This window comes from Ovis aries, chromosome 19 (genome assembly GCF_016772045.2).
Source record: "Ovis aries strain OAR_USU_Benz2616 breed Rambouillet chromosome 19, ARS-UI_Ramb_v3.0, whole genome shotgun sequence".
Taxonomy (NCBI): domain Eukaryota; kingdom Metazoa; phylum Chordata; class Mammalia; order Artiodactyla; family Bovidae; genus Ovis; species Ovis aries.
Genome location: NC_056072.1, coordinates 21,174,993 through 21,202,950, shown reverse-complemented (window position 1 = coordinate 21,202,950; position 27,958 = coordinate 21,174,993). Strand labels below are relative to the sequence as shown.

Genomic DNA, 27,958 nt, shown 5'->3' with positions numbered 1-27,958 from the left:
TTGTCCCGAGCCGGAGCGGCCCCTACTCGCCACGCCAGCCGGTCCGACTCCGACTGCCCAGGGGGCGGGGCCGGACGCCGGGCCGGGGGCGGGGCGGAAGGGAGGGGCGGGGCCTCGCGGCTCTGAGGACGTCCGGGCGGCCTATGGCGCGGTGGGGAGTCCCGGGCCGCTCCCTGCGAGGCCGGGTCGGGGCCGGGCCAATCCGGGCGACTGGGCGGGCGAATGCGGGGACTGGCCTGCCGGGCTCGAGGTGCTAGGGGTGGGGGGACAATGGGCCAGTTCCTGGTGCGTCACGAGGGAGTTCCTTAAAGGGGAAGTGAGCGGAGCTGCGGGGCGGGCGTGGGGTGCGGTGGTCGGCGGGGAAGGCCCCCCGCGTTTCAAAATAATGCCCGCGGCGCCCTCGCGACCATGCAATGGCGAGCGCTCGTCCTGGGGCTGGTACTCCTTCGGCTTGGCCTCCACGGAGTGCTGTGGCTCGTCTTCGGGCTGGGGCCCAGCATGGGCTTCTACCAGCGCTTCCCGCTCAGCTTCGGCTTCCAGCGCCTGAGGGGTCCCGACGGCCCCGCATCTCCCGCCTCGGGGCCGGCGGACCGGCCCGGGGGGCTGTCGGGGCCGTCGTGGCTGCAGCCACCGGCCCCCGGGGCGGCAGAGGGGAGGCGGCGGCGGGCTCCGCGGCGGCCCGGGCAGGGCGTGTGCGGCCCGGCCCACTGGGGCTACGTGCTGGGCGGCCGGGGCCGCGGCCGGGACGAGTATGAGAAGCGCTACAGCAGCGCCTTCCCACCGCAGCTGCGCGCCCAGATGCGCGACCTGGCGCGGGGCATGTTCGTGTTCGGCTACGACAACTACATGGCGCACGCCTTTCCTCAGGACGAGCTCAACCCCATCCACTGCCGCGGGCGAGGACCCGACCGCGGGGACCCGTGAGTAGCCCGCGCCGGCGAGACGCCCCGGAGCGCGCGCCGCACGCGCTTCCTTCCGTCGTCCGGGCGGGTGCCGCCTTGGGTCCTCCGGGTTCCTCCGGCGCTGCCCGGGTGTTTAGTTTCCCGGGGGCAGCGCCTGGCGTCTCGGCTCACCTACTTTGAGGTCGCCCTGGGCCAGGGGGCTGCGTGGATGGGCCGGTGGCTGTCTTCTGTCTTGATTCCCCTGGAATCTCTGAGTTACTGGACACCTGAGCCCTTTTACAGATGGGGAAACTGAGGCCCAGAGATCTGAAGGGACAGTGGCACTTACCGAGGACTGGCTTGGGCTGGGGGCCGGGGATGGAGGGGGACGCTTAGACATCCATCTCCAACCCTTTCTCCAGGTGAACGTCAAATCAAACTGAAATGCACCTTCAAGACGAGCTCTTATCTCCCCACTTCTAGCCAACTTCCACTTAACTGTATAAAAATATAAAAATTCAGGAGTTGATCCTGAGAAGGGACTTTTAAAGCCATGCAGTGAGTTGTAGGCAGAACAGGGCTACAGTCTTTCTCCTTTATTACAGGGACTGCTCCTTAGGCTGAGGATGGTTAGGTGGGAGGGGGAGAGAGAGACTGAGTGGTCCAGATTTAGGGTCCTGATACTCAGCGTGACCTTCCTTGCCCTGTAGGGTCTGTCCCATAATCCCCCTCACTCTCATGGCAGAGCTGTGAGGAAAGGTCTGCCAGTCCTCCCGTTCTGTCAACCGTGTTTGCAGAGGCTGAGCTCAAGGGTCACCGCTGTTGACCTCAGAGTCCAAGAGAACAGTACTCCCAGCTGAGGACCTCTTAGCTGGAGGGAACCAGTGTGCCTTGACAGACACTGACCCTGTTAGACTGGATAGGTGACTGTGTTTCTGTGGGTCGCTCCCCTCGGGTGGGACTGGAGGAGTTGGCCTGCTGGGCTCTTTGGACATTTGAGGCTTGTGATTTCCTTCACCTGATGAGAAGCAGCCAAGTTCAGTCCTTAGGTCCTAAAAAGGAACCCATACACTAAAGGGGATTGAAGAGTTTTAAAAATGGTTTGATTATCTACAAATTCTTGTTTTAAATTGCATTTGGAGAGAATGATTTTTCATGAAGCCATGGGCACATCCCGGGTTAACTTAGAAGGACTGGGCCTTTCTAGAATTGTAGGAAACTGATAAGTTATTTTTTCATGTTTCACTGTATCAGGCTTTATACACAGAAGTGTATTTTCTATCTCAATTTTTTTGGGGAGAAAATTTTTAATTCAAAAATTTAAAAAATATTACTGGACTCTTCCAGATTGGAGGAAATTGAGTTGTTTTGCTTAACTGACTTTCTTTGCTTCCTGATGACATATGCTGATGATTGATTTGGTTTGACTGTTCAGTGACAGTCTGGATAAGTTGGAGTCAGGTCGCTTTGAGACAGATAGATACGTTGCTATTGGAAAGACGGAGTTAGAAATATCGAAGGGATACTGTATGAGAAGTTGTGCCCATAGGTTAATAATAAACGTTTTGGTTAGTCAGCCTTGGTGTCTTTGAGGAGATGAAAGAGCTCTGGGATTATGGCGGCCTTGAGTAGACCCTGGCTATTTGTAAAGTGAAAAGTTGATTTTTCTTCCTCCTTTTCCTTTAACATAGCTGCTCTCACACTTTAGTATATTTGAGGGAACAGTAGGCCACATTTACATCTCTGAAATAAATAGCCCGTAATAAATATATTCCAGATAATTATTTTAAGCAGATGTATTCTTATAATTGTTGTCAAGTGAATTCTCATGATTCATGTAAAAAATAAAATAACAATTTGAATAATGTGTAAAAAGTACAGAAATGAAATGCGAGTGCTAAACATACGTGTCTTTTCTTTTTAGTCACATTTACTTAAGGCTTAACTTGCCTGTCTTGTTTGACTGGAGATAGGGTGAGAAGTATTGACATGAAATAAATAAAACCGGAACACTGTTTAAAAATAGCAACTGTTTCTGTCCAGCTACAGATCACTATGCAAACTCGATTCCTCTCACATCCCCAGTTTGGGCTGGAGGATCCAAATTCAGGTCTCTTCAAGTAAATCTGGACATTAAAAATTTGCAGTCTCATGAACCAACAATGTTATTTCAGACCTTGGGTATGTGACCCTTCTTTGCTTTCTGCCCAACGCTATTGCAGTTCAAACAAGAAAGCAAATCAAACCAAACCTATACTGGCTCCCACATGGACTGGTTCCTAGGCACCTCTCGTTTAGGATGGCTCCTCCACATTCCTCTTCCTTCCTGAAATCCTGGCCTGTCCAGAATCAGACTCAAGTCTTTTTTTCCATGACGTCATTGAACTGTTTGAAGATGACTGTCCTTGATCTACTCAGTTCTCCTTTTGGGTCCTTTCCTTGAAGCTGCTGTTCCACGTTTTAATATCGCATGACAGTTGAATAGTGTTGTGAGTTCACCTTCCTTTCCCTGTGTCTTGTCTCCCCAGATTATCAAATCCCTGGAACACAGGGACTATTTGTTATATTACCTGTGTGCCTACCCAGCACCAGGTAGATTTCTGAGCAGGTTAAGTATATGTGGGGGGATTTTTTTTTTTTTTTTAACACATACCTTTAATTTTGAACACACTATGTGAGCATTGTTAGCAGCATCACCAGAAGTTTTTTATAAAAGGCCAAAGTTCTCTCCATCTTCTCTGTTCTGGGTTGAGAAGAACCTTAAAAGTTCAAAGTGGGATGAGGGTCATGAATATAGCCATACATGATGAATTAAGTGGAGTGCCGTTGTGATTTGGCAGCCGCTTATGTGGAAAGACGAGCACTTCTGAGCCCAACCTGTTACCGATTCTTAAATACCCTTCCCTGTACCAGAAGTTTGAGTTCCAGGCTGAATGGTGATCAAGAAGGTCTCTACAGAACCTGAATGGAATCTTGATCGTTTGGTGGTGTTAGGCCAAGAGGCTTTTGTGATGTTTATTTTTTCCTTCCTTCCTCTCTCCATTTTTCTTTTCTTCTCTCTTGGCACATTTGAAAAGAGTGTGTATCAGTGATCTGGTGAAAAGAAAGTGAAAGTGAAAGTTGCCCAGTTGCTCTTTGCGAACCCATAGGCTGTACAGTCCATGGAATTCTCCAGGCCAGAATACTGGAGTGGGTAGCCTTTCCCTTCTCCAGGGGATCTTCCCAACCCAGGGATCGAACCCAGGTCTCCCGCATTGCAGGGGGATTCTTTACCTGCTGAGCCACCAGGGAAGCCCTGATATGGTAGAAAATAATTTAAAGGTGTTTTAATGAATGCCTTAGATCTTTTGAGTGGATTTGTCTGACTGAATGGAGAGAAGGAAGTGCCAGTTATCACAAATACAGTTTTTCCTGTGACAGCTCTTGTACTGGTTCTTTGTCAGCAACTGCAAGGGTGTTCTATTGAGAAGTATTTTAAACCTGAGTCCCTTTTAGCTATGTCCTAAAAGGAAAAGCACAGTAAAACATGGGACGGAGTACAGGGCTCCAGTCCAGTCACTCCTTCCAGGGGCTGGGGCAGGTGGAGAGGGTGACAGATGCCGCAGAAGAGGGTATTGCTCGGGAAGGTGGTCACACGCACTTCACCCAACATCTAACCTGGAGGCTGAGTGATGAGGGGCCCCATTTTCTGCTGAGATGGGTGGTTGGAGCCAGCTCTTTGTTTCTGAACAGCAGAGCAAGGGAGGTAAATATTTAAGTCCAGGAGAATGATCTGGAGTTGGTTGAATTGAGGATCTCTCTGTCTGTTTGCCCTTCTCCAGCTTTTGACACTTCCTATACCCTTTCTGGCTGGCACCGTCCTTGAAGTGCAGATTTGAACCCGCATCTCTTGTCTTGAGAGGACCTTTTACAATCGTGTACGTGTGTTTAGAAAGAATCAACAGCTAGAAGCAGCAGGTGCAGTTCTTCAGCCGTGCTGTGTGCTGGCTTCATGGCTGTGAGACACTGGTTTGCTCTGGTTCCTAGACAGCCCCTTCTAGATAGCCTGCTGCACAAAATGTAGGTAAAGTTTTGCTATACCTTCTTTGCCCTAGACTAAGTGGCATAAGCAACATAAAACTAAGGTTCAGGCAAGAGAAGATGTGAAGTGTTGGAGCTGTTTGCGCCTACGCCATGTGGGCCCCAGCTAAGGCAGATAAGAGGCCTCTGAGAGAGCAGAGAACGCGTTAGGAGCACAGAGATGCTTGCTGTCCCCAGGAGTGTGGGACAGGACCCTTTAGAGACACCCAAGGAGTAGGTAACGTGGTCTGGGGATTGGGTGGAAGATATCATAATATCGGAGCATCAGTTGCTGAAAATAAAACGAGGGCTTTTTCACTTCGGTCTTTGATACGCATAACCTTTAAACAGTCATCCTGTTTCCCTCCTTACGTACGTCTTTTTCATTTCTCTCCTCAGTTTCAAATCATTTCAAGCTTCTGCAGGTATTAGTACTTCCTGGGTCTGCAGGAATGGGATGGGAACAACTGAGCCCCCTAGAGTTTGTCAAACCGACTTGATGACTTTCAGTCTTTCTCCATCCCCACCTTTCCCAGATATGTTATTGTCGTCTTGGTGGGTTTTTTTTTAGTGTTACAAACAACTTGTCAGTTAACCTCGCTGCGGTCCTGAAGTTGGCGTCTGAAGATGATTTCAGAATGGGCGATGGGTGTTGATTGTGGGGCAGGAGGTGTGTGGCAGAAGCATTAAGACAGCTCTCGATAAGAGAAGCCCTGCCTTTGTTTCTGTTAAAATTCCATCCTGTTAAAACTCCTCAAGATTCATGGAGCTGTGGGGTTGGGGTGGGAGTGGGGGTTGGGGGGATTCTTTGGGTGAGATGTTAGTGAAACAATGTAGAAAGCAGTTAATTTATTCCCCCCCCCCCCCCCCCACCCCCGCCCAAAGGGCAGATAAGTGAGATGGGGACGGTAGTTGAGGTATTTATTTGCTGCTTTGTGTGTGTAATCTGACACAGTGTCTGATTTCTGTATTCAAGTTTTAGTTACAGACAGGTCATGTGACAGGGCCTCTCCTTTTTCATTCCTAATGATTTCGAAATCAGAGCTTTTTGAAGCTAGACAGAGAGATCATCTATGGCGATACAACTGGGTCTCAGACAGAGCAACGACTCTTGCTTTCCATCTCCTTGCTTCCTGTTCCATGCTCTTTTTTTATACCATAGTATAAATGCATGCGTCTCTGCTCTCCTGCGACTCCGTAGAGGCTGTCCCTTGTGTGGCAGAAGGACCATTGCCCAACTGATCCATCCACAGGAGTCCCTGAATAAATAAAGGCTTCCAGCAATTTTAGTTTCTAATGAGTGTTTAGTTTTATTGTCTTTTTTCCCCCCTCTTTTAAAGTACCTTTGTGTAATTTTCATTTCTTTTTCAGCTCAAATCTGAACATCAATGATGTGCTAGGGAATTATTCCCTTACTCTGGTTGATGCGTTGGATACCCTTGCAGTAAGTGTTCGGCCTTATTTATTTATTTATTTTTTGAAGTTAATTAAGATATTTTGGAGTTAATACTGTTGCTTCCCCCCAGGGATGAGAATTCCAGGAAATGTGATACTCAGAATGTATTCATAGCTGTTGTTTAATGAGCTTAACACGGAGAGCAAGATAAACACTGAAGGTGAAATGAGGGGAAATGTGATCCCCCTAAAAATGTGGAGAAGGCAGTGTGATTATTTTGGGGAAACCTATTTTTGTCCCAGTTTCCCACTATTTTATTCCTTAAAGGAACCAGTTTACAGTTACTGGAGTTAAGATTTCAAAGTGAAAGTCAAGATCTCCAGGAGAGAAGATCCCCTGAAAGGTCCCACAGCTCCTGACTCCCTGAGAGCAGGTCCAAGCCCTGGTCCCAGCCTCTGCAAGAGACCCTCTGTGTGAACACTCTTGTGTTCTTTGCTTTCTGAGTTTCATGTGGACACTGCCCACTCCAGACTTGGGCTGCCAACTCGGAGACTGCCTTTACCTCCTCAGGCCTTATCGGTTTCCCTCAGCTGGAGACCTCGGGACACATTTGCACGTGGAAAACAGGCCGGCCCCTGCACGGTTCTTATTACCAGGCTGCCCTGTGCACGTGCTCTGCATCATGGCCAGGGCTTGTAGTTCCAGTGGAATGTTAAAGTTTCCTTATAAACCTAATTTTACTGCCTCTTGGCTCTTCTTCATTGTTTCAGCACACTTTCACCATTAGAAAATTTTTACTCTAGCCAATTCCCAATCCTGCATTTTAACTGTCCTTAAAAGAGTTTAAAACTGTCAGGAGTTAGAATTGGGTAATTCCAGCTAAGTTTGCATGACGGCTGTCCTAGACCTTGGCCAGCAGCAAAATTACCAGAACCTGGGGAGAGCTTGGGTGGTCTTTGTGTGTGCTCCTGGGCTCACGGTCTGCAGGAAGTCCAGGGTTGCGTGCTCCCAGGCTGTAGTTGCACAGCAGTTTAGTTTCCCTTCTGTTTAATTTCTCCTTCTCAAGAGATGGCTGCTGCCTGTCAGTATCCACCGTCACCAATCAGAATGGGCCCAGACTAGTGCTGTTGTTTGGTCATGCAGTTGTATCCAGCTCTTTGCGGCCCTGTGGACTATAGCGCGCCAGGCTCCTCTGTCCTTGGGGTTCTCCAGGCCAGAATACTGGAGTGGGTTACCATTTCCTTCTCCAGGGGATGTTCCCAACCCAGGGATCAAACCAGGTGTCTCCTGCATTGGCAAGCAGATTCTTTCCTGCTAAACCTACCAGGAAAGCCACCCGGACTAGCATGTTCATCCTAATTAGAATTAACTCGTTGAAGATACCAGAGGCTAACTCAGCCTACAAATGTTGCTTAAAAAAAAAAAAAAAATCCTAAGACATATATATATATCTAGCTTATGAAAGGCCACCTTTTCTCCCTGAGCCCTCTCATTTGGTCCCGTTGTATCTTTATATCTCTCTGCCGTGCTTGTGAAGTACAGAGACCTTGCCCCTGTTCATCACTGCACTCTGTCCACACCTCATGGTGTCTGATACATGGTGGGAGTACAAATAGATGTTAAGAAAATGAATTTTGACGCATCTGACATTTCCCAACACAGATTCCAAGGGTGTGCTCCTGCAAAGGAGAATTCTGTTCTCAAATGAACTTGAGAAATCCTCCCAGTCTGCCCACTCTTAGAAAGCCACTGTGGACACCAGCCTTTTCAAGGCTGTGAGAAGTTTTACAGTAAAGAAGTAATGCTTCTGTCCAACCCAGCTCTTCTTAAGCCTGAGTGAATGATTTCAGAGCATCATTACTCTGTTCTGTAGCTTCTAAAATGGTAAATTACAAGGTGTCCCTGAAACCTTCCTCCTCTGTCTTGCATGTGCTCTGAGCTCATATCAGCATCTGCAGCTGCTAACAGATTCTGCTGCTGGTGAACATCTGTAGGGAAATAGACCCATTTCTGTGGTTTTCACAGTAGAAATATCTGGTCTTTGATGTACACTGCAGCCTTCTTTTTCAGATGTTACTTCTGTTGAGGTTTCCCTTTGCTTTTGCTGACATTTTAAACAAACTGTAACAGGTGTATTTGGGAAACACTCAGACAATAGCAGTCCCTTGACTGCTTTATGCAATTTGCAGCAGGATTGCATAATCTTGTTAAAAAACAAAATTAAAAGCCAGAAAAGAAACTGTACTTTCTCTGCATGGAACAGCAAAATAAGAGGGGGAGAAAAAGACAAAAAGATGCACTAGATCAATAAATACTAGGAGATAAGAAACACTTGAAAAAGTAGTATCTGAATGGCACCATTTGTTTTTTCTTTCTTTTTTTTGGATGTGTCCTTATGCTGTCGTTATAGTCCCAGGGTGGTCGTAAAATTTTGAACAGCATGAAAACATTTCAGTTCTGGTTAATTTATCAAATTTTATGCTCAATTTGCACTTCACATAAGAGAGAGAAGCTTGGAATGATACCATATCCACACACCCAAAAATAGGAATCATAATTCTAGAATATTTTTCACAGAGGACATAAGGCTGGTTACTTGCGTGTTGTGTTGGTTTTGAATGGCATTGGCCTTATGCTGTCCTCCCAAAGATAATACCACTATTTCTCAACGTGTTCAGACATCTGGGTAACAAGCAAAGAGTCAGTTTCCCAGATGTTTTAGTCTCCTGGGAGCCAAGCGCCCAAGCTGTTGAATTCTTTGAGGAACAGAGGGAATATCGTGTTTTTTGTTTCTTTTATTTGGGGATTGGTTTTAACTCATTTCAGGAACTTCAGGAACTGTAATGCCTGCTTTGCTAAATAATCAGAGTGAAGCTGAGGGAGGATGAGGAGGGGTGGTGACGGCTGCTAATGATTTTATGAGGCGTTATTGTCAAAGTTTTGCCATCTGCAGATACAGTTCAGTTTGGTGGAAATGGGCTTGCCATCTGTCCCAGAATGTATTCTAAGAGATAACGGGTCTTTTTTGTGTTTCTCTCCCATGAGTGGCAAAACCGCAGCACGTACACATATTCAGATGATGTGGCCCAGATCCTGCGATCATGTAACCTCAGTGTCATTTCATGCCGTCATAATGGCTTGTGTTCCTCTTTTTAAAGATAATGGGAAATTCATCCGAGTTCCAGAAAGCAGTCAAGTTAGTGATCAACACAGTTTCCTTTGACAAAGATTCCACCGTCCAGGTCTTCGAGGCCACCATAAGGTAAAAGGATTGTCAAACAGACTGAAAGCCGGTCTCGTGTGTGTGAGTGAGGGGAATATCCCTGTGAGGGTTCATGGGCCACAGGGTCCAGCTGGGGAGTCCATGTAGACCTTGTGGGCTCAGTGTCCCCTTCTCATCTCTTTTGGATGGATCAAAACTGAAACAATTGGCCATTTCAAAGTAATTCCATTTGGGGCTGATTAGAAAGACACTTTAATGTGTATTTAAGATAGGTGTCCCTTTAAAAGAGTTTTTCATGATTTCACTTTACGTGTGGTCTCATTTCCTTCACTGTGTCCTAGGAAAACCCCTGTGTATTTCTGAAGAAATCAGTTTCTCATCTCACCTACCACCTGCAGAAAACCACTGCTGACCATGTGGGTCACTTTGCTCCCTGTGTGTCTTTCTCTCTCCTTCCTTCCCCCCCTACCCCCCTAACTTCCTCCATCTCTCCCTCTAATGTATTGACTCATCCTTTATATCTCACCTTTTTAGTTTGATAGACTGTGACGGCTTTCCTCTTCCACTGAAACTTTGAAAATTGTGTCACTGCATAACATTCCAGATGTAGCGTTTATTTAAAGTTCTGAAAAATGTCACAGTCTACTTCAGCTCATTGGAGGGGACATGAACTCATGGCCCCTGAGGGCTGGGGATGTAAGCTGGTGGCCTCCGCCTCTCAGTGGGCCATTCTCTCCTCTTCTCTTCCTCTTCCTCTCCTTGCCTCTGCACCAGAAGTTGGAGAATTTCATGTTGTTTGGCAGCCAGAGCTACAAGAGTTACTTGGTATTTGTTATCTTGCTCTTTTCTCTTTTCTTGTTTGGCTGAGTTTTCTCCCCCAAGTGAGAGAAACCAAGAGTGGTTTATTAGTACTAAAAAGTGATATTTATGCTGGGACTGATGAGGCCGCTCCCTTGTGATGAGATCATGATGATGACCAACCAAGGTTATCACCAGAAGTGGATATTCTCAGTAGACTCAGATGAACGGATCACCTTCTCCCTTCAGTAGTGTGCTTTGCTAGCAATTGATTGTCCCCTGTAAAGGGCCAGAAAGAATGTCAGGGGGTCAGTAAGTTCAGGCCCTCTGATTCAGGCAGTGCTAAGTCCATAGGGGATTCGAGCCTGCTGCCGTCATTCTGAACCAGATTGGACAGCCAACATGATTATTATTCTTTTGTTCTTCCTGTCATTAGGGTCCTGGGGAGCCTTCTTTCTGCCCACAGAATAATAACCGACTCCAAGCAGCCCTTTGGCGACATGACGATTAAGGATTATGACAACGAGCTGTTGCACATGGCTCATGACCTGGCCGTGAGGCTCCTCCCTGCCTTTGAAAACACCAAGACTGGCATCCCCTACCCTCGGGTAGGTGGACGGTTTCCATAACTCACCCCCTGACTGAATGAACACTCTTTGTTGATGAATTTATTTGTGGGAAGGAGTGGGGCTGATGTGGGAGAGGAAATCCATGTCCTTGAGAGAATTTAGCCCTAAATACGATATACATCGGTTTTAACTCATTCAGCCTTTACGGAACACCTATTGTGTGCTGGGCATAGGACATATCTGACTTATCCTTGCTCTTAAGGAAGGTATGTTCTTCTGCTCAGTCTTCTTAGCCCCTTTTACAGGTGGGGTTTGTATCCTGTGCTACAACAAAACAGTGAGGGGAATTTGTCTTCATTTCTGACCTGGGTCCATTTCCCCAGACACCCTCACACCTATACCATAGGAGTTCAGTGTATGTTGTTTCACCGGGACCTTTCAAATAAAGCCTGTACAGACCAGTAAGTTAGCTGCTGATTTAAATGCAAGATCTGGAAGAAGATTCTATCTTTGTGGTGTCTGATTTGCTGAGCCCAGAGCTCCTCTGGGAATTGAGTCAGGCTCTGGGTAACCAGTGGAGAACTGCCAGACCTCAGGAGCCTCCATGTTAGAACAGGCTGTCTCGCTCTCGCTGGGTGCCCTTTCTCTGCCAGCCTGAGATTTGTTCATGTTTGCTGAGCAGGACTGGCTTCATAGCAGCTCACTTACAATTTCTACATGATTCCACAGATTGCCTTTGTCCCCCATGCCAAAGCCTGGTGCTGCATAACCATGAAGAGAACCTGGAAATCTGCTGATAAGAGGCGTATTAATGAATAGTGTTATGTGATTCCCCCAAGACTGGCTCTTATGAATAACACGGGGCTCTGGTGTTCGTATCATCTTGTTTGTGTGTCTTAAACTCGTTCCCATGTTTGTCCCGGGTGTAGAGCAGGAGGCAGGGGCTGACTCAGCCTGCAGTAAGCTTGGTTCCTTAGTGGAGTGTGGTCACTGTGACTTGGCCTCCTAGCCACGTGAGTTCCTTGACTGTTGCCACAAATCCTTTGTCTCTTTCTGTCCCCAGGTGAATCTAAAGACAGGCGTTCCTCCGGATAGCAATAATGAGACGTGCACGGCCGGTGCCGGCTCCCTCCTGGTGGAATTTGGGATTCTAAGCCGACTGCTGGGGGATTCCACGTTTGAGTGGGTGGCCAGGCGTGCAGTGAAAGCCCTTTGGAGCTTGCGGAGCAGCGACACGGGATTGTTAGGTGCGGGGACGCTGTCAGGTCCTGGTGCCGAGAGCATCGCCCCCTTTCCTTTCCTCTTCTCTGGGGCCCTTCCTCCTCTCCACTCCTTTTTCCTTGTGCCATGGAACCTGAAAATTGGCAGCTCAGAGAGGGGTCCCCTCAGTGTTTCTCCGTGTGACTTTTCTCTTAGAGGGAGGCTGGAAGGTTTGATGGCGTGGAATCATGCTTTTCCTATCTGAGGGCTCCCTTCCGATTTGAATCCCTTGGCATATTCCACTTGAAAATAATTGTTAATGGGAATGCTATAAAAAGAGCTGCCTCAGAGGCAAATGATGTTGCTTCAGTATGAGGTTCCAAATATAGGAATTTAGAGTTAACTGGTAGAGTGACTTTCTCCTTTACGGAAATCTCACTGTGTGATAGTAGGTTGAAAGCCAGATTAAACCAGTATTAGATTTTTCTGTTTTTCCTCCAGAATTTTGGTCAAGACATTATTAAAAAATTATTTCAAACATACTGAAAAATTCAATTTCCTACTGAAGTAGGAAAAAGGGTCATGAATAATGAGCCCCTATGTACTCATTATTTATCTTCAATAATTATTAGTATTTTACTAGCTCAAGATATTATCTTAAAATAGGTTGTTGCCTCTTATAACTGTCTTATTTTGAGAAATATTTTCTTGTCACTGGGAGGGAACTGGATTGGGGGTCCTGGAGCCTAGAGTGTCATTGCAAAAGTACTGCCATTTAAAAGTGATTTTCGATTATTCCTTCGTTTCTCACAAATTTTTTAACAACACGAAAAATGAAATAGTCGCCCCATTTGTCACCCAGTGTCACCCCAAACTGTCAACTTTAAAATTTTCCATAAGCCCTTGCAGCTTGTCACATGAAACTTTTGTATACAGCACTTTTAAATCCTAATATAGATATTTTCAGTCTTCCTTCCATGTGTCAAATCATGCAAGAGGCCTTGTACCCTTGCCTCCTCTTCCCTGTGCGGGGTGAAGGTACTGAGGAGGTACTGAAGGTACATGGGGCTGAAGTAGGAGGCCTCCTGCCCCTCAGCCCTGGGTTCTGATGAGCTCCACTTATTTTCACAGGCAATGTTGTAAATATTCAGACAGGCCACTGGGTCGGCAAGCAGAGTGGCTTGGGTGCCGGACTGGACTCCTTCTATGAATACCTCTTGAAATCTTACATTCTCTTTGGAGAAAAAGAAGACCTAGAAATGTTTAATGCTGCATATCAGAGTATTCAGAACTACTTAAGAAGAGGGTATGTCTCCTCACCGCCTGTCTCCTTGTTCCGTTGAGCAAGTAGCAAGTTGAGTTGTGTCTTGAGGTATTCAATTCACGGGCTCTGGTCTCTGGCCTCATTTTACTGCCTCCTACTTGTTAGCTGGTCATTTGGGGATGAAGTGGTGTATTGGCTCTTTACGGCTGTGTAACAAATTACCCTGAAGCCTAGTGGCTTAAACAGCGAATGTTCTCTTGCCGATTCTCACGAGGTCGCCCACAAGCTCTGGGCAGGGGCTGCAGCCATGTCATGGCTCAGGCCAGGCTGGAGGGCTCCCTGCCAAGCTTCGGTTGCTCCCTGGCTGTGGCCGGAGGTCTCAGTTCCTTGCCACATGGACCTCTCCATAGGCGGCTCATGGCAGCTGGCTGCCCCAGAACGAGAGGTCTGAGAGAGACAGAAAGAGACCCTCCAGAAACCGCCCTGTGCTTTCACGCCCTAACCTGGGAATGACAACCAGCACTTCTGCTGGACTGTTGGTCACACAGACCAAGGCTGATGCAGTGTGTGAGGGACGGCACAAAGGTGTGACAGCCCAGAGGCAGGGGTCACTGGGGGCTGCCGCAAGGAGTGACACTTCCCTGGGTTTCTCAGGCTTTAACTGTACGTAGAGCTGTCTTGTAGCACAGTTGTTTTGGTTCACTTTCCAGAGAAGTTAGGTTCCGTCTTTATACTTGATGAGAGGGAGGACAGGTACCACATTTTTTTTTTCTCCTCTATGTTTGTTTTCTTAGTAATTATTTTTTATCTTTTTAAATTAATTTTTATTGGGGTATAGTTGGTTTACAGTGTGGCATTAGTTTTTATTATACAGCGAAATGGCGTGTTTGTTGAAAACAGTACTGTTTGCTGCTTGTCGGTTGTGCATTCAGGATGGCAGAGAAGTGCCATTTGAAGCTGCAGCAGCTTCTGCCCTTTGCCTCCTCTCTCTTCCTGGGTCTTCCCCTGTGCACTTGGCATCTATGAAGTGGCCAGTGCAAGTGACAGCTACTGAGTTGCCTGCTTGGTAGGATTTTCTCAGACACATTTCCGCCCTAGCTGTTGTACGAACATGTGAGTGCTGTGTTTAGGTAAGAGGCTGTTTGGCCAGAGTTCAGTCCTTTTCGCTTTTTAAAGCCCCTGCATTTACTAAATCGAGTGGTAGTCCCTCAGCTCCTTGCTCTGATGTGCTCCTCCAGGCCCAGGCCCCATGGTGTAGGATTCTATTAGAGATGAGACTCTTGTGCAGAAAGAACTAGGCTTCCCCACTCAGGTCAAAACTGACTCACTGTATATACCAAATGGAAAGTGAAAGTGAAAGTTGCTCAGTCGTGTCCGACTTTCGTTCCCATGGACTATACAATCCAGGGAGTTCTCCAGGCCACAATACTGGAGTGGGTAGCCTTTCCCTTCTTCAGGGGATCTTCCCAACCCAGGGATTGAACCCAGGTCTCCCACATTGCAGGCGGATTCTTTACCAGTTGAGCCACAAGGGAAGCCCAAGAATACTGGAGTGGGTAGCCTAATCCTTTCTCCAGTGGATCTTCACACCCGAGGAATCGAACAGGGGTCTCCTGCATTGTAGGCAGATTCATTACCATCTGAACTATGAGGGAAGCCCTGTACAGAAATGCTTTTGCATTGGCTGGAAAATATGCCAAATTACATGGAAATATTAGTCAAACCTGCATGTCAAAGTGCTTTCTGCTAAGTGCAGTGACAAGTCAGTGTGTTACGATGGCCAAGTTCAGAACTTTTGTCTTATAGTAGGTGTCATCTCTTGCTAGAGGACTGTACTGACAGGGAGAGGGGGTCCATCTCCAAAGGTTTAAAGAATGTATTGGGAGCAAAGGTTGATGTTGATTCTGCTGAAGTGAAGCCGCTGGGGGCTGATGGAGGAACAGGGATAGAGCTGTGTCTCTTCCTTTTCTCTGACCATTCTGCTTGGCTCCTCAGTCGGGAAGCCTGTAACGAGGGAGAAGGGGACCCGCCCCTCTATGTCAACGTGAACATGTTCAGTGGGCAGCTCATGAACACGTGGATCGACTCTCTGCAGGCCTTCTTCCCTGGACTGCAGGTATTTCACAATTCTATTTGCTCAGTGAAAGAAGTCATTGGAAAGGGTTCCGCCCCCTCTTTTCTTTTTATGGTTCCAGAATGTTCTCTGGCTCCTTCAGATTTGGGCAGTTCATGGCACAGTATGTGTCCATTATTCTCTTTGAAAATTACTCCACACTGAACCAGCACAAAGCCATGCCTGAAGAGTAAAGGGTGTAAAATTTCTGGACGGTCCATCTCTCAGTTGTCGATGCTTTGCTCATGAGGAGTTGGCCTCTTGTCCTCTGCAGGCCTCAGGGATGTGTGCTGATGGCCAGATGGGGGGTGGCGTCTGCCCCACAGGCAGCTTTTGGGTCGGGTTTGTCTCCAGCTGTGTTTGTGGATCAGATAGCCAGTGGGTGAAGGGGGAGCCCAGGGCCCATGTGTCACATCCTGCCACTGTGAGAGCCCCACCCTAGCCTGGGGCCCTGCGTCTCTCCCGCAGGTTCTGATAGGAGATGTGGAAGACGCCATCTGCCTGCATGCCTTCTACTACGCCATCTGGAAGCGCTACGGGGCCCTCCCCGAGAGGTACAACTGGCAGCTGCAGGCCCCCGACGTGCTCTTCTACCCGCTGAGGCCCGAACTGGTGGAGTCCACGTATCTCCTCTACCAGGTACTGCTGGGAAGACCTGGAGCAGTTGGTTCACAGGGAGTGCTTGCTGGCAGGTGGAGAACCAAGTTACTTCACAGTGACTATTGGGGTGACCGCCAGCCCAGAGCCTGGTGAGCGCGGAGTGTAAACTGTGGTTCCACAGGACAGGGAAGGCATCCATGGTCACATACACGTGTGACCCACATTCTGCAAAGCTGGCTTCTGTCTTCACTCCAGGACTTGTTTCTCCCATCCTTAAAACAGCCAAGAGGCAGATTTAGTACTCACTGTTTTCCAAATATATTGGACCAAAGAACTCTTCTGGGGTGATGCATTTCTGTCCTCATGTACTGTGGAACCCTGGGCTGTGTAAATTATTCAGATGAACGAAGTCTGTTTCTTAGCTGGAAAGGGAATCACCTGGGATTCATCTGAATACCTATTTTTGTTTAATCCTTAAAAAAAAAAACAAAACAGTCTTTCTCTTTTGTGAAATTACTTGAATGCCAGAGGAAATGTCACTTTAACTGAAGAATCTTCTCCCCCACAGTTTAAGGCAGATATTTATACCTCTGTGCACGCCGTGCATATGTATACACCGAGAGCTGTCAGCCATTTGCAAATATAGCCCCAGAGCTGCTCACTTTCTGAGAGGCTGGCCCTCCGTGTGTTCAGCAGCCGTATAATGATGTGCGTAGTGGGCAGGCCCTTGCAAGGAGATCTTACGAGCTCTGCCAGCAGGATTAGTGTTGTAGTTTATTTTTATTTTTTCATTTTGACTGCACTGGGTCTTCCTTGTGCTGCGTGGGCTTCTCTCGTTGCAGAGCATGGACTCCAGAGTGTGCAGGCTCAGTGCTTGTGGCACATGGACTTAGTTACCCCGTGGCATGTGGGATCTTAGTTCCCTGACCCAGGATCAGACCCATGTCCCTGCATTGGAAGGTGGATTCTTAACCACTGGACCACTGAAGAATTCCCAGTGTTGTAGTTTAGATTTATTCAATAATTTTTTTTTTTTTTTAAACACCAAATCCTTGCCATTTGCTTCTACAAGAGGGAGAAATCCTGTGCAGCTGGTAGCTGACCTCATGGGGATAGAGAGACCTCGTGAGTTGTAGGTAACCTGTCAGAGGAGGAGCCAGCCTATGACTCAGCCTCCCTGGACTCAGGGCCGAGTCAGGCCACTCATGCTGCAGGGGTGACTCGGCACTGTCTGAGGCCTCCCCGTAAGTTGAGGTCTGTTGCCCTTGGGTTTAGGCTCTTGGCTTCTGTCACTGTTTCTTTCCTCTTGCAGCTTCTTCCTCACATTGCCTATTTTCTTAGAAGCCAAAGAAATCTTCGGCTTTACCGCCTTGCCCTCTCCCTGCACTCTCCTAATCCAGAGACAGGGACTTTGTGGTCATTTGCTTCTGCTGCTGCTGCGGGGTTGGCACTGGGAATGGGCTGTAGGTTTCCCCCAACTTTTAAAGTAGTTTCGGGAGGAAGGTCTAGTCCTCCCAGAGAGTTCTTCTTCCCCTCACAAAACCATCTGTGAGCCTGTGACAGAAGAGGCAGCAGCCCCGGGTCTGCGTCCTGGGGGCGATTAGAGAACAGAGAGCGTGGAGGCCCCTGCAGATGCTTCAAAAGTCTTGTCCAGCAGTTCTTCCCAGCGCTGCGTGTGGAATGGAGGCAAAGTCCTGTTTTCCTGTGCTCGCGGCTGATGTTTCTGAAGAGTTCTGAGACAACACAGAAACTGGATTTGTCCTTAGATGCAGGACTGTGTCATGGTGGGGATCAGGAGAGCCGAAGGCAGGGGGTTGATCTGCCCTGGAAGCAGGCCTTCTTGCCATCTCCAGTCTGACATTCAAGTTAAGCAGGCTGGAGGTGCACTTTGACCAGAATTCACAGTATACCTTAGTCCTTTAACGTGCGAGACCCTGCAGGATAAAGTGACCCCGCCTCCTCGGGGAAGCCCTGCAGGCAGCACCGTGTGTGTGGATGGCGTGTCCCAGGCCCCGCTGGATCACATTCTCTCATGTTCTCTCTAGGCAACCAAGAATCCCTTCTACCTCCATGTAGGAATGGACATTCTGCAGAGTCTGGAAAAGTACACAAAAGTCAAGTTAGTTTCCTAAGTTCCTTCCTCTTCCTGTTGACCACTTTTATTTTGAGTCGTTCTGGGGTAATAATATTCTATTTTGTGTTTTTACTTTTTAGAACAGACCTTTAATGTTAATTTTGCAGGGAGATTCCTTACTTTTTGTGTAGTAGAACCTGCCCATTATAGTGTGAATTTAAAAAATTCTTTTAATTCACAAAAAATTGTTTTTCGCCTTTGTTCCTGTAGAGTTCCAGAGGACTCTATGGGCTCTTTTTAAGCAACTTATTTCCTTGTTATACAAAAAATACATATACTAAAAAGTTAAGGGAGTATAGAAAATATAGAAGTAGAATATTATGACTGTGATCTCCATGTGCAGAGATAACTACCATTAGCATTTAAGTATAGAGTCCTACACTCTTTTTTATACATTTATATATGTCTGTAATGTGTGTATATGTGTATGAAAACTAAATTTTGTGACCTGCTTTTCTTAACCTAGTAATAAATAAATAAACCTAGAAAATAAATATTTTCTTAGAAAATACTGTTTTAAACCATCCGAATGAGAAGTCAGTCTATAAATCTTGGGACAGGAAATGTAAATCAGTCCTTTGGAATTTGTTGGCAATCAGTTTTCTTGGTGTCTTGTCATGCTTTTGTCAAACACTCTCCACCACCCTTGTACCCCTTTCCCCACCATTCACCTGATGATTTGGCTGCCAGACCATTTTTTAACGAATTTGCAGTCAGTCAGTTGAGGCTACAAAAAAGGTAGCCTTTAAACCCACCGTATTTTATTTTCCCCTGTGGCAGTTGATCATTTGGTTATTCTGTTAATAGATGGCTTCTGCCTCTTAAATGAACGAGCAGGTGGGAGGGAGCACCGTGGGACTGACGGGACGATTGTTTCGTAGGTGTGGCTACGCTACGCTGCATCATGTCATCGACAAGTCCAAGGAGGACCGGATGGAGAGCTTCTTCCTCAGCGAGACCTGTAAATACTTGTATCTGGTACGTGTGCTGTGAGATTGACCCAGAGTGTTTCTTCTGCTGAAAGCAGGCATGCCTTCTTTTCTTTTTAATGGGAGGATAATTGCTTTACAACATTGTGTTGGTTTCTGCTGTACAACAACATGAATCAGCCATAAGTATACGTATGTCCCCTCCCTCTGGAATCTCCCACCTCCCCACCCCGATCCCACCCTGTAGGGCATCACAGAGAATATCCCTGTGCTATGCAGCAAACAGGCATGCCGTTTGCCTTCCATCTAACATACATGAGCAGGCACTGCTCCGTGCTGGGCATCTCGCTGGCCCAGGGGTGCCACCCTGTCAGAAAAAAAGCACATTGATGTGTCCTCTGTGGTTCCTGGCCTCATGGAGGAAGTACTGCCCAGAACACACACACACACACGGAGACCTAGCGTCACGCAGCGTGTGGAGTGCAGACAGCAGTTCTTAGAGGACCCTTGTGAGCCTGGGGGTTGGAAGGCTCCTCTGAGGAAAAGAGCAGGGTCTCAGATCTCATTTTCCCTGACATGTGTGTTCCCGTGAGACCCACAGCCCAGCCAGCTCTCTGTCCAGACACACATGCTCACCTGTCTGGGTAGAACTGAACTTTTGGATCTGGAAGAAACCTTTGGGATCATCTGGTCGGTGTTCATTCTTCCCCTTGGGATCTGCCATCTCCGGAGGGAGGTCAGGGGTCTTGCTTAGGTTCTGGGGGTGGTGACGTGGCAGAGCCGAGGCTTGAACAACCAATCCTGAGTCCTTGTCCAGTGCTCTTTCCACTTGGCTACTCAGCCGTGGACGTGTGAGGCATTTGCACCAGGGCGTGAGGCTGCTTTCTTGCTCTCTAGGCTCCAAAGGTCGGGACGTCCTGGTGGGGAAACAGCATGGGGATAGCCATCAGTGGTGATAGGTTCCCCATATCTAGTTCAGTGGTTTCCAAGCCCAGGGGCAGCTGGGTTGGAGTCACCCTGTTAAGATTAGAGCTATGTTGAGTTGGAAGCTTCAGAAGCAGGCCCAGGAGTCTGTCATTCTGCCAAGTGGCTCAGATGGTTCTTCCAGACATCCCGTCCTGCACCCTTAGCGTCTAGGATGTTCACGGGGCAAATCCTGGAGCGAATGAATGAAGGAGACCCCCAGGGCGTTTGAAGGGAAAGAACTCGGTCTGGTCATGGGGGGAGGGGGAGAACCTGGGCTGGCCCTGTTCTTCTCCTTTGCTCCTGCTGAGTGCTTTTTTCTCATTTGTGCAATACTTGAGATGCCTGTAAGGTTTTTTCCCATCTTGAAGAGATCTGTCCTACATTTTGTTTCGTTTGTCATTTTTTGCACACCTGCTTTTTCCCACTCTGACCTGTCCCTACTAGGCTAGGTCTTCTTTCTAGATGCCCTTGCTGCACCTTTCTTCACCCCCATGCCCATTGCTGAAGGAAGGGGCTGCCTTGGGTGCCCTGTTCCCACAGAGCCCATGTAGGAATGGGTGTCAGGGCCAGACCCTGGGGATCCAGTGAAGAATCAGCCATGTACCTCCTTCTCTATGGAGTTTTTACAGGTTAGGGCTGAGGTGGGGGCCAGTTCCTGAGTCCCAGCACTTGAACTCTCAGGGGAGCAGGGTGAGGAGCATTATCTGGGGCCTATACAGACTAGTGTCACTGGGGCCTTAGCCCTGGGCTTTCTAACCTTTAGGCCTAGATGGGGTCAGGGAAGTTCAGGCATCTGAACTTAAACATAACTGGTGATTCTGCCCCACGGGCTTCCCAGGTGCTGCTAGTGGTAAACAATCTGCCTGCCAGTGCAGGAGACATAAGAGACGTGGGTTTGATCCCTGAGTCAGGAAGATCTCCTGGAGGAGGGCATGGCAATCTACTCCAGTATTCTTGGCTGGAAAATTCCATGGACAGAGGAGCGGGGCTGGCTTCCAGTCATAGGGTCACAAAGAGTCACACTGACTGAAGCCACTTAGCATGCACACTTCACAGCCTGGGTTGGTCTGAGAGCTTAGCAAATTCTTATCTCTAAGTAGTCTGGACTCACCCCTATGAATTAATTCCAAACATGCTACGATTGTATCTGTTTTTTTTTTTCCCCCCACTAGCTCTTTGATGAGGAGAACCCAGTACACAAATCTGGAACCAGATACATGTTTACCACTGAGGGACACATTATATCTGTTGATGAACATCTCCGGGAGTCACCGTGGAAGGAGTTCTTCTCTGAAGAGGGAGGGCCGGACCAAGTGGGAAAGTCTGGGCACAGGCCTAAACCTCAGGAGCTGAACGTCATCAACTCCAGCTCCAATGTAAGTTGCTGTCTCTGGGGGTGATTTGTCTGTGGAGGAAGAGAAGACACTCCTCATCATGTTGTCATTCAGGGGTCCTGACAGAATATTCCTGGCACCCGCAGCTTGGGTAATTTGAGAAGTTTCAGCAGGGGGCCGTTTCTGTAGGTGCCGTCAGGGTGTAAGGACACCGTGGGGGCAGCCGCCCGCCAGTGCCCCGGGCTGAGGTGCTGGCAGACAGGGTGGTCATGGGAACCCTGATGCAGAGAAGCCTGTGCCCAGGGCGGCCTCTGGGCAGGAGCCACTGCTCTGGGGGGGCTTCTGTGACTGTGTGGGGAGGGGGCTGGCAAAGTGAACACAGCGCTTCTGATCCACTGGAGCTTCTTGTGGGCCAGCCCCACCAGGAGCCTGAGCGCCAGGGAGCCTATGCACAGCGTCCCGTGGGTCAGGACGTCCCTGGAGGTCCAGTGGTTACGACTCTGCTCCCCCAATGCAGGGTGCATGGTTGACCAGCTGTCAGGGAACTAAGATCCCACATGCCATGTGGTGGAGCCAAAAAATTCTTAAAGTGCAAGACGTATCTGGCCTCACTTAAAGGTTGGGGGGCGCTGCTCAACTGGGCACGCTTGGACTATCCCCGAGAGCAGTGAGGAAGGTTTGGAAACAAATCCTCAAGTCTGTCCTTTCAGCCAAAGGTAGTTGTGTTGATTTGAGCCCAGCAGGATGGTCTGGATGTGGGCGCTGCATCCGGTGATAGAACAAACCTCATGATCTCACAATGCATTGTATGCCAGCTTCCTCCACAGGAAGAGCCTCAGTTGCCAAGAGTCCTGCCACCTCCCCCCAGGCTACCTGGGTTAGGGCATGCCCTCTCATCCCAGACTGTACTTTTTCCTTTCGTGGCTCATTGAAAGTCTTTATTATCAGTCTCTGAACTAAATCAACAGGCCAGAGCAGAGCAAAGTCCTTGAAATTTCCATTAGGCCATGGAGTGTAGGTTAAATGAATAAAATATAACTGAGAAGGAAAGGGAAGGGCAGAAAGAAAAGTAACCTTCAGAGTCAGCATTTATAGAGTTCGCATGTGCTGAGCACCAATCAAAGTGCTGAAATTAGGTATGAGAAATTCTCATAGCAGCCCTGGGAGGGGTAGGTAGTCAATGTGTCTGCTGATGGAAGCAGCGAGGCACTGAAAGGTTCAGGTCACACGGCAGAGCACATGGTGGAACCCAGACTTGGACTGAAGGAGATGCTCGCTTCACAGACCAGATCCCGTCGTGCCAGGCGCCGGGGATGTGGGCCAGTCATTGTGGTCCTAGTGCCGGTTGGGCTCAGGGTCTGGTGCAGACGGAGATCTGCCCCCGCCGAGTGCTCGTCAGTAGGAGGCTGTGTGAAGTGCTGTTGGGACATGGAAGACGGAGGAATTAGCCTGCTGGCAAGCCAAGGAGGGCTTCACTCGGGAGCTTGATTCTCAGTCGCTACTGGAATGATGAGGGGGAGGTTTCAGAGGGACAGGCAGAAGGCACAGCTCCTACAAAAAGCAGGAGCTGGGAGGGAGGGTGGGGACCACCTGAAGGACCTGTCAGTCTGGATCTTGCAGCGATGAGGCCCTGGGCAAGCGAGTTCCAGTAAGAGCAGCAGGGAAGTGTTTTTCTGAGGAGGGGCATGCATGTATGTGGAAACTGCTTCCACACAGCACATTTGGCTCGCAAACTTAGCTCCCCTCTGAGAGAGAGGGAGAAGAAAGCTTAGCACTCTTAATCATGTAAACTCAGAAAAGCAACAGGTTTCAAATAGCCAAAGTTTTTTGTCTTTTTGCAATTCTGGATCGATTAAACACCCAAGGGATACAGCTTTTAGTCCGAACCATCTGTACTTGCACGCGTGTATGTCTTTATTTTTTTGACCACACCTTGCCGCATGTGGGATCTTAGTTTCCCGAGCAGGGATCGAACCTTTGCCCCCTACAGTGGAAGCATGGAGTCCTAACCTCCAGGGAAGTCCCTGGGTGCATGTCTTTAGTTTCCCTGGTCTCCGCATCTTCATCTGTAAATTACATCAGTGGTCCTAAACTGGAGGTACCTGTGCTCCTCAAAGGACATCGGGCAGTGTCGGGGGACATTGGTTGTCACAATGGGGGTTGTCCTGGGGGTTAGGAGTGAGGGGCATATAGGCGCAGAGGCCCAGGGATGCTGTTAACCATCCTGCAGTGCCCAGGATAAGCCCAAAGAGTCCACAGTGCCAGGATGAGAAACCCCAGGGGAGGTCATCTGGTCACCCCTTCTGAGGGATTAACACACAGGGTTCTAACTCATTCAAATGGTACTGCATTGATTTTCTTTCCAGTGCAATCGGGTCCCTGATGAGAGGCGATACGCCCTGCCCCTAAAGAGCATCTACATGCGGCAGATTGACCAGATGGTGGGCTTGATTTGATCTGCCCTCCCCCGTGTGGTCTCCATCTGAAACCGGACCCCAAACAGCTGAACCCCGGGCCAGGCCGAGACCCAACCTGAAGTGGAGGAGGATGGAAGTCTGGCCATCCACGATGGTGTAGGAATTTCTTTCCAGCTCCCCGCGCACATCTGGTAGATCCTTGCACACTTTAGTGTTTCTCTTCTGTTCAGTAAAGTGCCCTGTTTGTCTTAAGGATATACTTTGAAGTGGAAAGGTACGTAGAAGTTGGCCTCTCACGATGTGCACCATGGACAGGGTGTCTTTGGCTGGATCCTCAGAGCTTCCTGCTTCAGGGTCTGTCGAGTCGCGTCTCCTCTGCCCGCGCTCGTGTGACTGCAGCCTGACTACCTCTCCACCGGAGGACTGTGAATGAATTTCTGTGCAACAGGCCCTGCGGCTCCCCTGACCGCTCTGTTTATTCTGTTTAGTTATCCTCTCTCCGGATCACTGGGCTCCTTCCCAGGTCTCCTCCCTGTGACTGTCAGTCACGTGGGGAAAAATCCAGTTATACGTCTGTGCCCCGTGTGATTGTCACAGTGACAAGATTATCTGCTCACAAAGGGAGCCGAATTCTAACAGGCAGTCTCTTAGGTTGTCACATCACCGTTCAAGAGCCTGACAAGTAGGTCTTCCAGGTAGTGGTCTCTGTTTCCCATGAGCTTACCTGAGAATCTCCCACGGTTTCAGAACCAGGTGCCTTTTAGGGAGAGAAAAATACCTGTGATCATCTGAGTCTTATATCTGCCAACCAAGGATTCTCAGTTTTGACTGTGTTTGGGTTGGGATTGTTTTGTTTTTGTTTCCTGTGTCTAGTGCCAATTAGCCAAGTCAGGGAGAAAGAAACGACCAGATGACTTCCTGGTGTCTTTGAGCCGTTTCTCTGTGTAATATAGGCTTTCGATTAGTGCCTTATATTTTTGTTTGGGCCACTGGATGTCACAGCTGCTGCTATGGTTTTAGCAGGCTTGTTTCGTATTGCCATGGTGAGACCACAGTGAAAGGGGGATGGGACAGGGTATCAGGTAGGTAGATTCTGAAAACTTCTTGGCCCATTCTTACCTTTCAGCCTGCTATTTTAAGCAAGCATATATACGAAGGAAGTCGTGCTAAAGCACCTCTTTTCTTTGTTGTCATTATTTCCTTAGCGAGAATGGACTATGTCTCTTTGAACTTGTGCAGAGTGCTCAGAGAAAGCAGAGGTGGGCTTGAACCCTGAACTTGGCTTCCCTGTAGCGTCAGAGGTTGAAACGAATCTTCGCAGAGAGGGTAGGAAGTCTCTTCAAAACCTCCAACTTCACCTGTCCTGTGTGGTGCCCTCGTTACTGCTGGCACACTTCAAATGATTTTATTTTAATTTAGTCTTTTTAAAGCTAGAAGAGAGGGCTGTGTAAGCCATCGCATTTCCTTTCAAAAGAGAAGAGTTTTATTCTTCTTGAAAACTTGTGTTACTGTTTTTTAAAATGGATATATAATTCAATTCTTTGAGATTTCTAGAAAAGGGATTTTCAGTAATAAATGTCACAGTCATCAATGCCTGTCTTTTTAACATTTACTGTGCAAATTGTTTAAAGGAAAAAAAAAACCCACATCAAATGCTTCTTATTCTACATTTTTTGTTCATTTTAGAAGCATTCTGTTTATCACAGTGTCTCACCTACTGAATAGAAAATTTTCTTTGAGAATATCCTATATATTTTCAATGTTTTCATTGCTTCATTGAAACCGCAATATCCATTTAAATACACACACATGCACAAGGGGCCCTGTGCCTTTTCTCCAGGTAAGCCAAGGTGGGACTATCAGTGAGCCTCTTGGGAGAATGGGGCACCTCAGAGGAGAAAGTGGGCCCTCTGTGATCACGTGGTGATGTGATCACACACCCACGACCCCCTCCTGTGGGCTCAGGCATCCCATCGCCCCTCCCACTCTGGACCGGGGGCCAGGGCCTGAGTGTTTCAGAAGCATCTCAGGGCCACAGGTTGACAGAAGACATGTTCCCTCTCAGTTTCCAGGCCCTGGACTTGTACCAGTTGTGAGTCCGAGGGTGAGGGGCTCATTCTCACCCTGGTTGCCAAGCTTTCAGGTTGCCCTCAGTGAATAGATGCCAGAATGCCATTTCTTGCTAGTTACAAGAGAAGGTTCTCTGAGCCACATTCAAATCTTGCTTTCTTTTTGAAGATCAGAATGTCGACAACTGTGATGTGTCCTGCAGGGTTTTTGCTGTTCCTTCCATTCTGTGTTGGAAGAGGTCAGGGAGGGGAGGGCTGAGGAGAGGAGTGTCAGGGGAAGTCCCTTGCTCTGTGACTTGCCCCGGGAACACCCTGATCCCAAGCGTTCCATACTTTGGAACAGCCCGCACCATCCTTGTATTCCCACGTGCAGCTAGTGTCTAAAGACTCCGCTTTAGTTGACTCAGTGAAAATGGTTTTGCCAAACCTTTGTGAGAAGCTACCTTACAGCCACCTTTGTGGATTGAGTTGAAATCTATCCTCCCAGAGTTCTAAATCATTCCAGGGCAGGCTTCGTGGGTTGAGATGGTATAACTGAGGGATTCTGTTTCCTGGAGGAGGAGGAGGTGATGAGGGAAGTGTTTGCTAGCTCTCTGATTATTCTGGCCAGGGTGAAAATCAGCTTCCATGTTCAAGTCTGTCCTTCAGAGCTTCTGCATCCCCAGGTTCTGAGGCTGTCCTGGGTCACAGGGCAAGAACACACACTTCAGTAGTTTTCTAGGTAGTTATGCTCCAGGATGGTGTCTGTCCAGGTGGAAGTTAGTCTCTAGCTCTCTGGCTGGATAAGTGCCATGGTGCAATCTGAGGGTCTCAGCTGAATTCCTCTCTTACCTCCTTGCCATGTCCCCCACCAAAGAAAAACACCCCTCAGCCATTTTCTTAGTTCACTTGATTGAATGATTGCAAACTGTCATCCTTTGCTTTGGGTTTCACAGACGCAATATCAGACATTCCTTTTTCCAGAGGTCTTTCTCTTTTGCTGATTTCAAATTTAATGCTGGTTAACAGGTCGGTCTGGATGATTGCCCTAGCCCTACAGTGGCTGAGCAGGAACTTTAGGGAAAAAAAAAAAAATCTTTATCTTTCTTTCCTTTTGCATTCCCAGACATCCAGCTCCTTCTCTAGTGCCTGTTCCTGCAGGGCAGGGACTCTTGTGAAAGTGAGAAGAGGGGGGTGTCTGGGCTGTGTCTCCAGGTTTTACAGGGCTCAGGGTTGTGTTCCCAACTTGAATCTGGATGTGAATCTGGCGAGAATGTCAAGTACCTGTGGACCTTCCCGATTCATTACCCCCTTCCTTCTTTCTGAGAGGCAGAGAAATAATATTTTGAAAGGTATTTTTAGTTTTAAATAGCAAAACACAAGCTGTATTTTTTATTTATTATGCCCAAGAAAGGTAAATCTGTTTTTACAAAAGGACAAAAATATAGAGTTGGAATCTCTGGGAAAACCTATTGAAATTCACAAATGCTTCTGTCTGTAATGTGCAATATGCTTTGCAACTAAAGATGATATTTTATGTGTAATCTGTAAATAAGAAATGTATTTAAATTAAAAGGGAGCTTTTTGTAAAAGGACCAAATGTTCTTTTATAAATGTACTAAGAAATATCTTGCTCTTGGAAATTTATTAGGATTTTTATGAGTAATTTTTATTAAAAGAATTCTTTTTTTTTTTTTTTTGAGTTGTCATTTCGTTTCTCTTTTATGTACTTACATATGCACATTATATAGAAGGCTAACATGGGGAGCTAAGTCTTTAAAGGAAACATAAAACTGGATGAATAAAAACTTTATTTTGTTTTTTTACAGCTCAGCCCTGACTAACACCACTCCAGTTTGTCTGCCACGCCATGATTTAACCGTCCTTCACATGTGGGTCAGAGCCACTTTTGGTGACTTTTGTTCTGTCTCTACCCTCTTTACTTGGCCTCTTTCTCCCAGGCACTGACTCACTTGCAGTTCTTGCTGCCATTCATCCAAGTCTTTCTAGAGCCTGGAAGCAGTTCT

General features: G+C 47.8%; 1 protein-coding gene across 2 annotated transcripts; it reads left to right on the top strand.

Moving 5' to 3' along the window:
* The first annotated feature begins 307 nt into the window (after window positions 1-307).
* On the top strand, window positions 308-27,627 carry EDEM1 (ER degradation enhancing alpha-mannosidase like protein 1). 2 transcript variants are annotated; one of them, XM_027958134.2, is made up of 12 exons: window positions 308-920; window positions 6,312-6,384; window positions 9,495-9,598; window positions 10,794-10,965; window positions 11,990-12,173; window positions 13,258-13,432; window positions 15,386-15,506; window positions 15,972-16,142; window positions 18,149-18,222; window positions 19,119-19,215; window positions 21,305-21,508; window positions 23,833-27,627. In XM_027958134.2, exons 1-12 carry the CDS (start codon window positions 409-411, stop codon window positions 23,920-23,922), a joined length of 1,977 nt encoding a protein of 658 aa, XP_027813935.1. In that variant the 5' UTR covers window positions 308-408; the 3' UTR covers window positions 23,923-27,627. The 2 variants fall into 2 exon arrangements, with proteins under 2 accessions (XP_027813935.1, XP_042091857.1); XM_042235923.2 differs by lacking the exons at window positions 18,149-18,222; window positions 23,833-27,627 and having other exon boundaries at window positions 21,305-21,331.
* Window positions 27,628-27,958: the final 331 nt, after the last annotated feature.

Bases quoted from the DNA above. Each gene is read 5' to 3' on its own strand.
- EDEM1 (XM_027958134.2), top strand. From the start codon at position 409: ATGCAATGGCGAGCGCTCGTCCTGGGGCTGGTACTCCTTCGGCTTGGC. The intron at 921-6,311 runs GTGAGTAGCCCG...TTTCTTTTTCAG, and splicing joins GGACCCGACCGCGGGGACCC to CTCAAATCTGAACATCAATG. The intron at 16,143-18,148 runs GTACTGCTGGGA...TGTTCTCTCTAG, and splicing joins CCACGTATCTCCTCTACCAG to GCAACCAAGAATCCCTTCTA.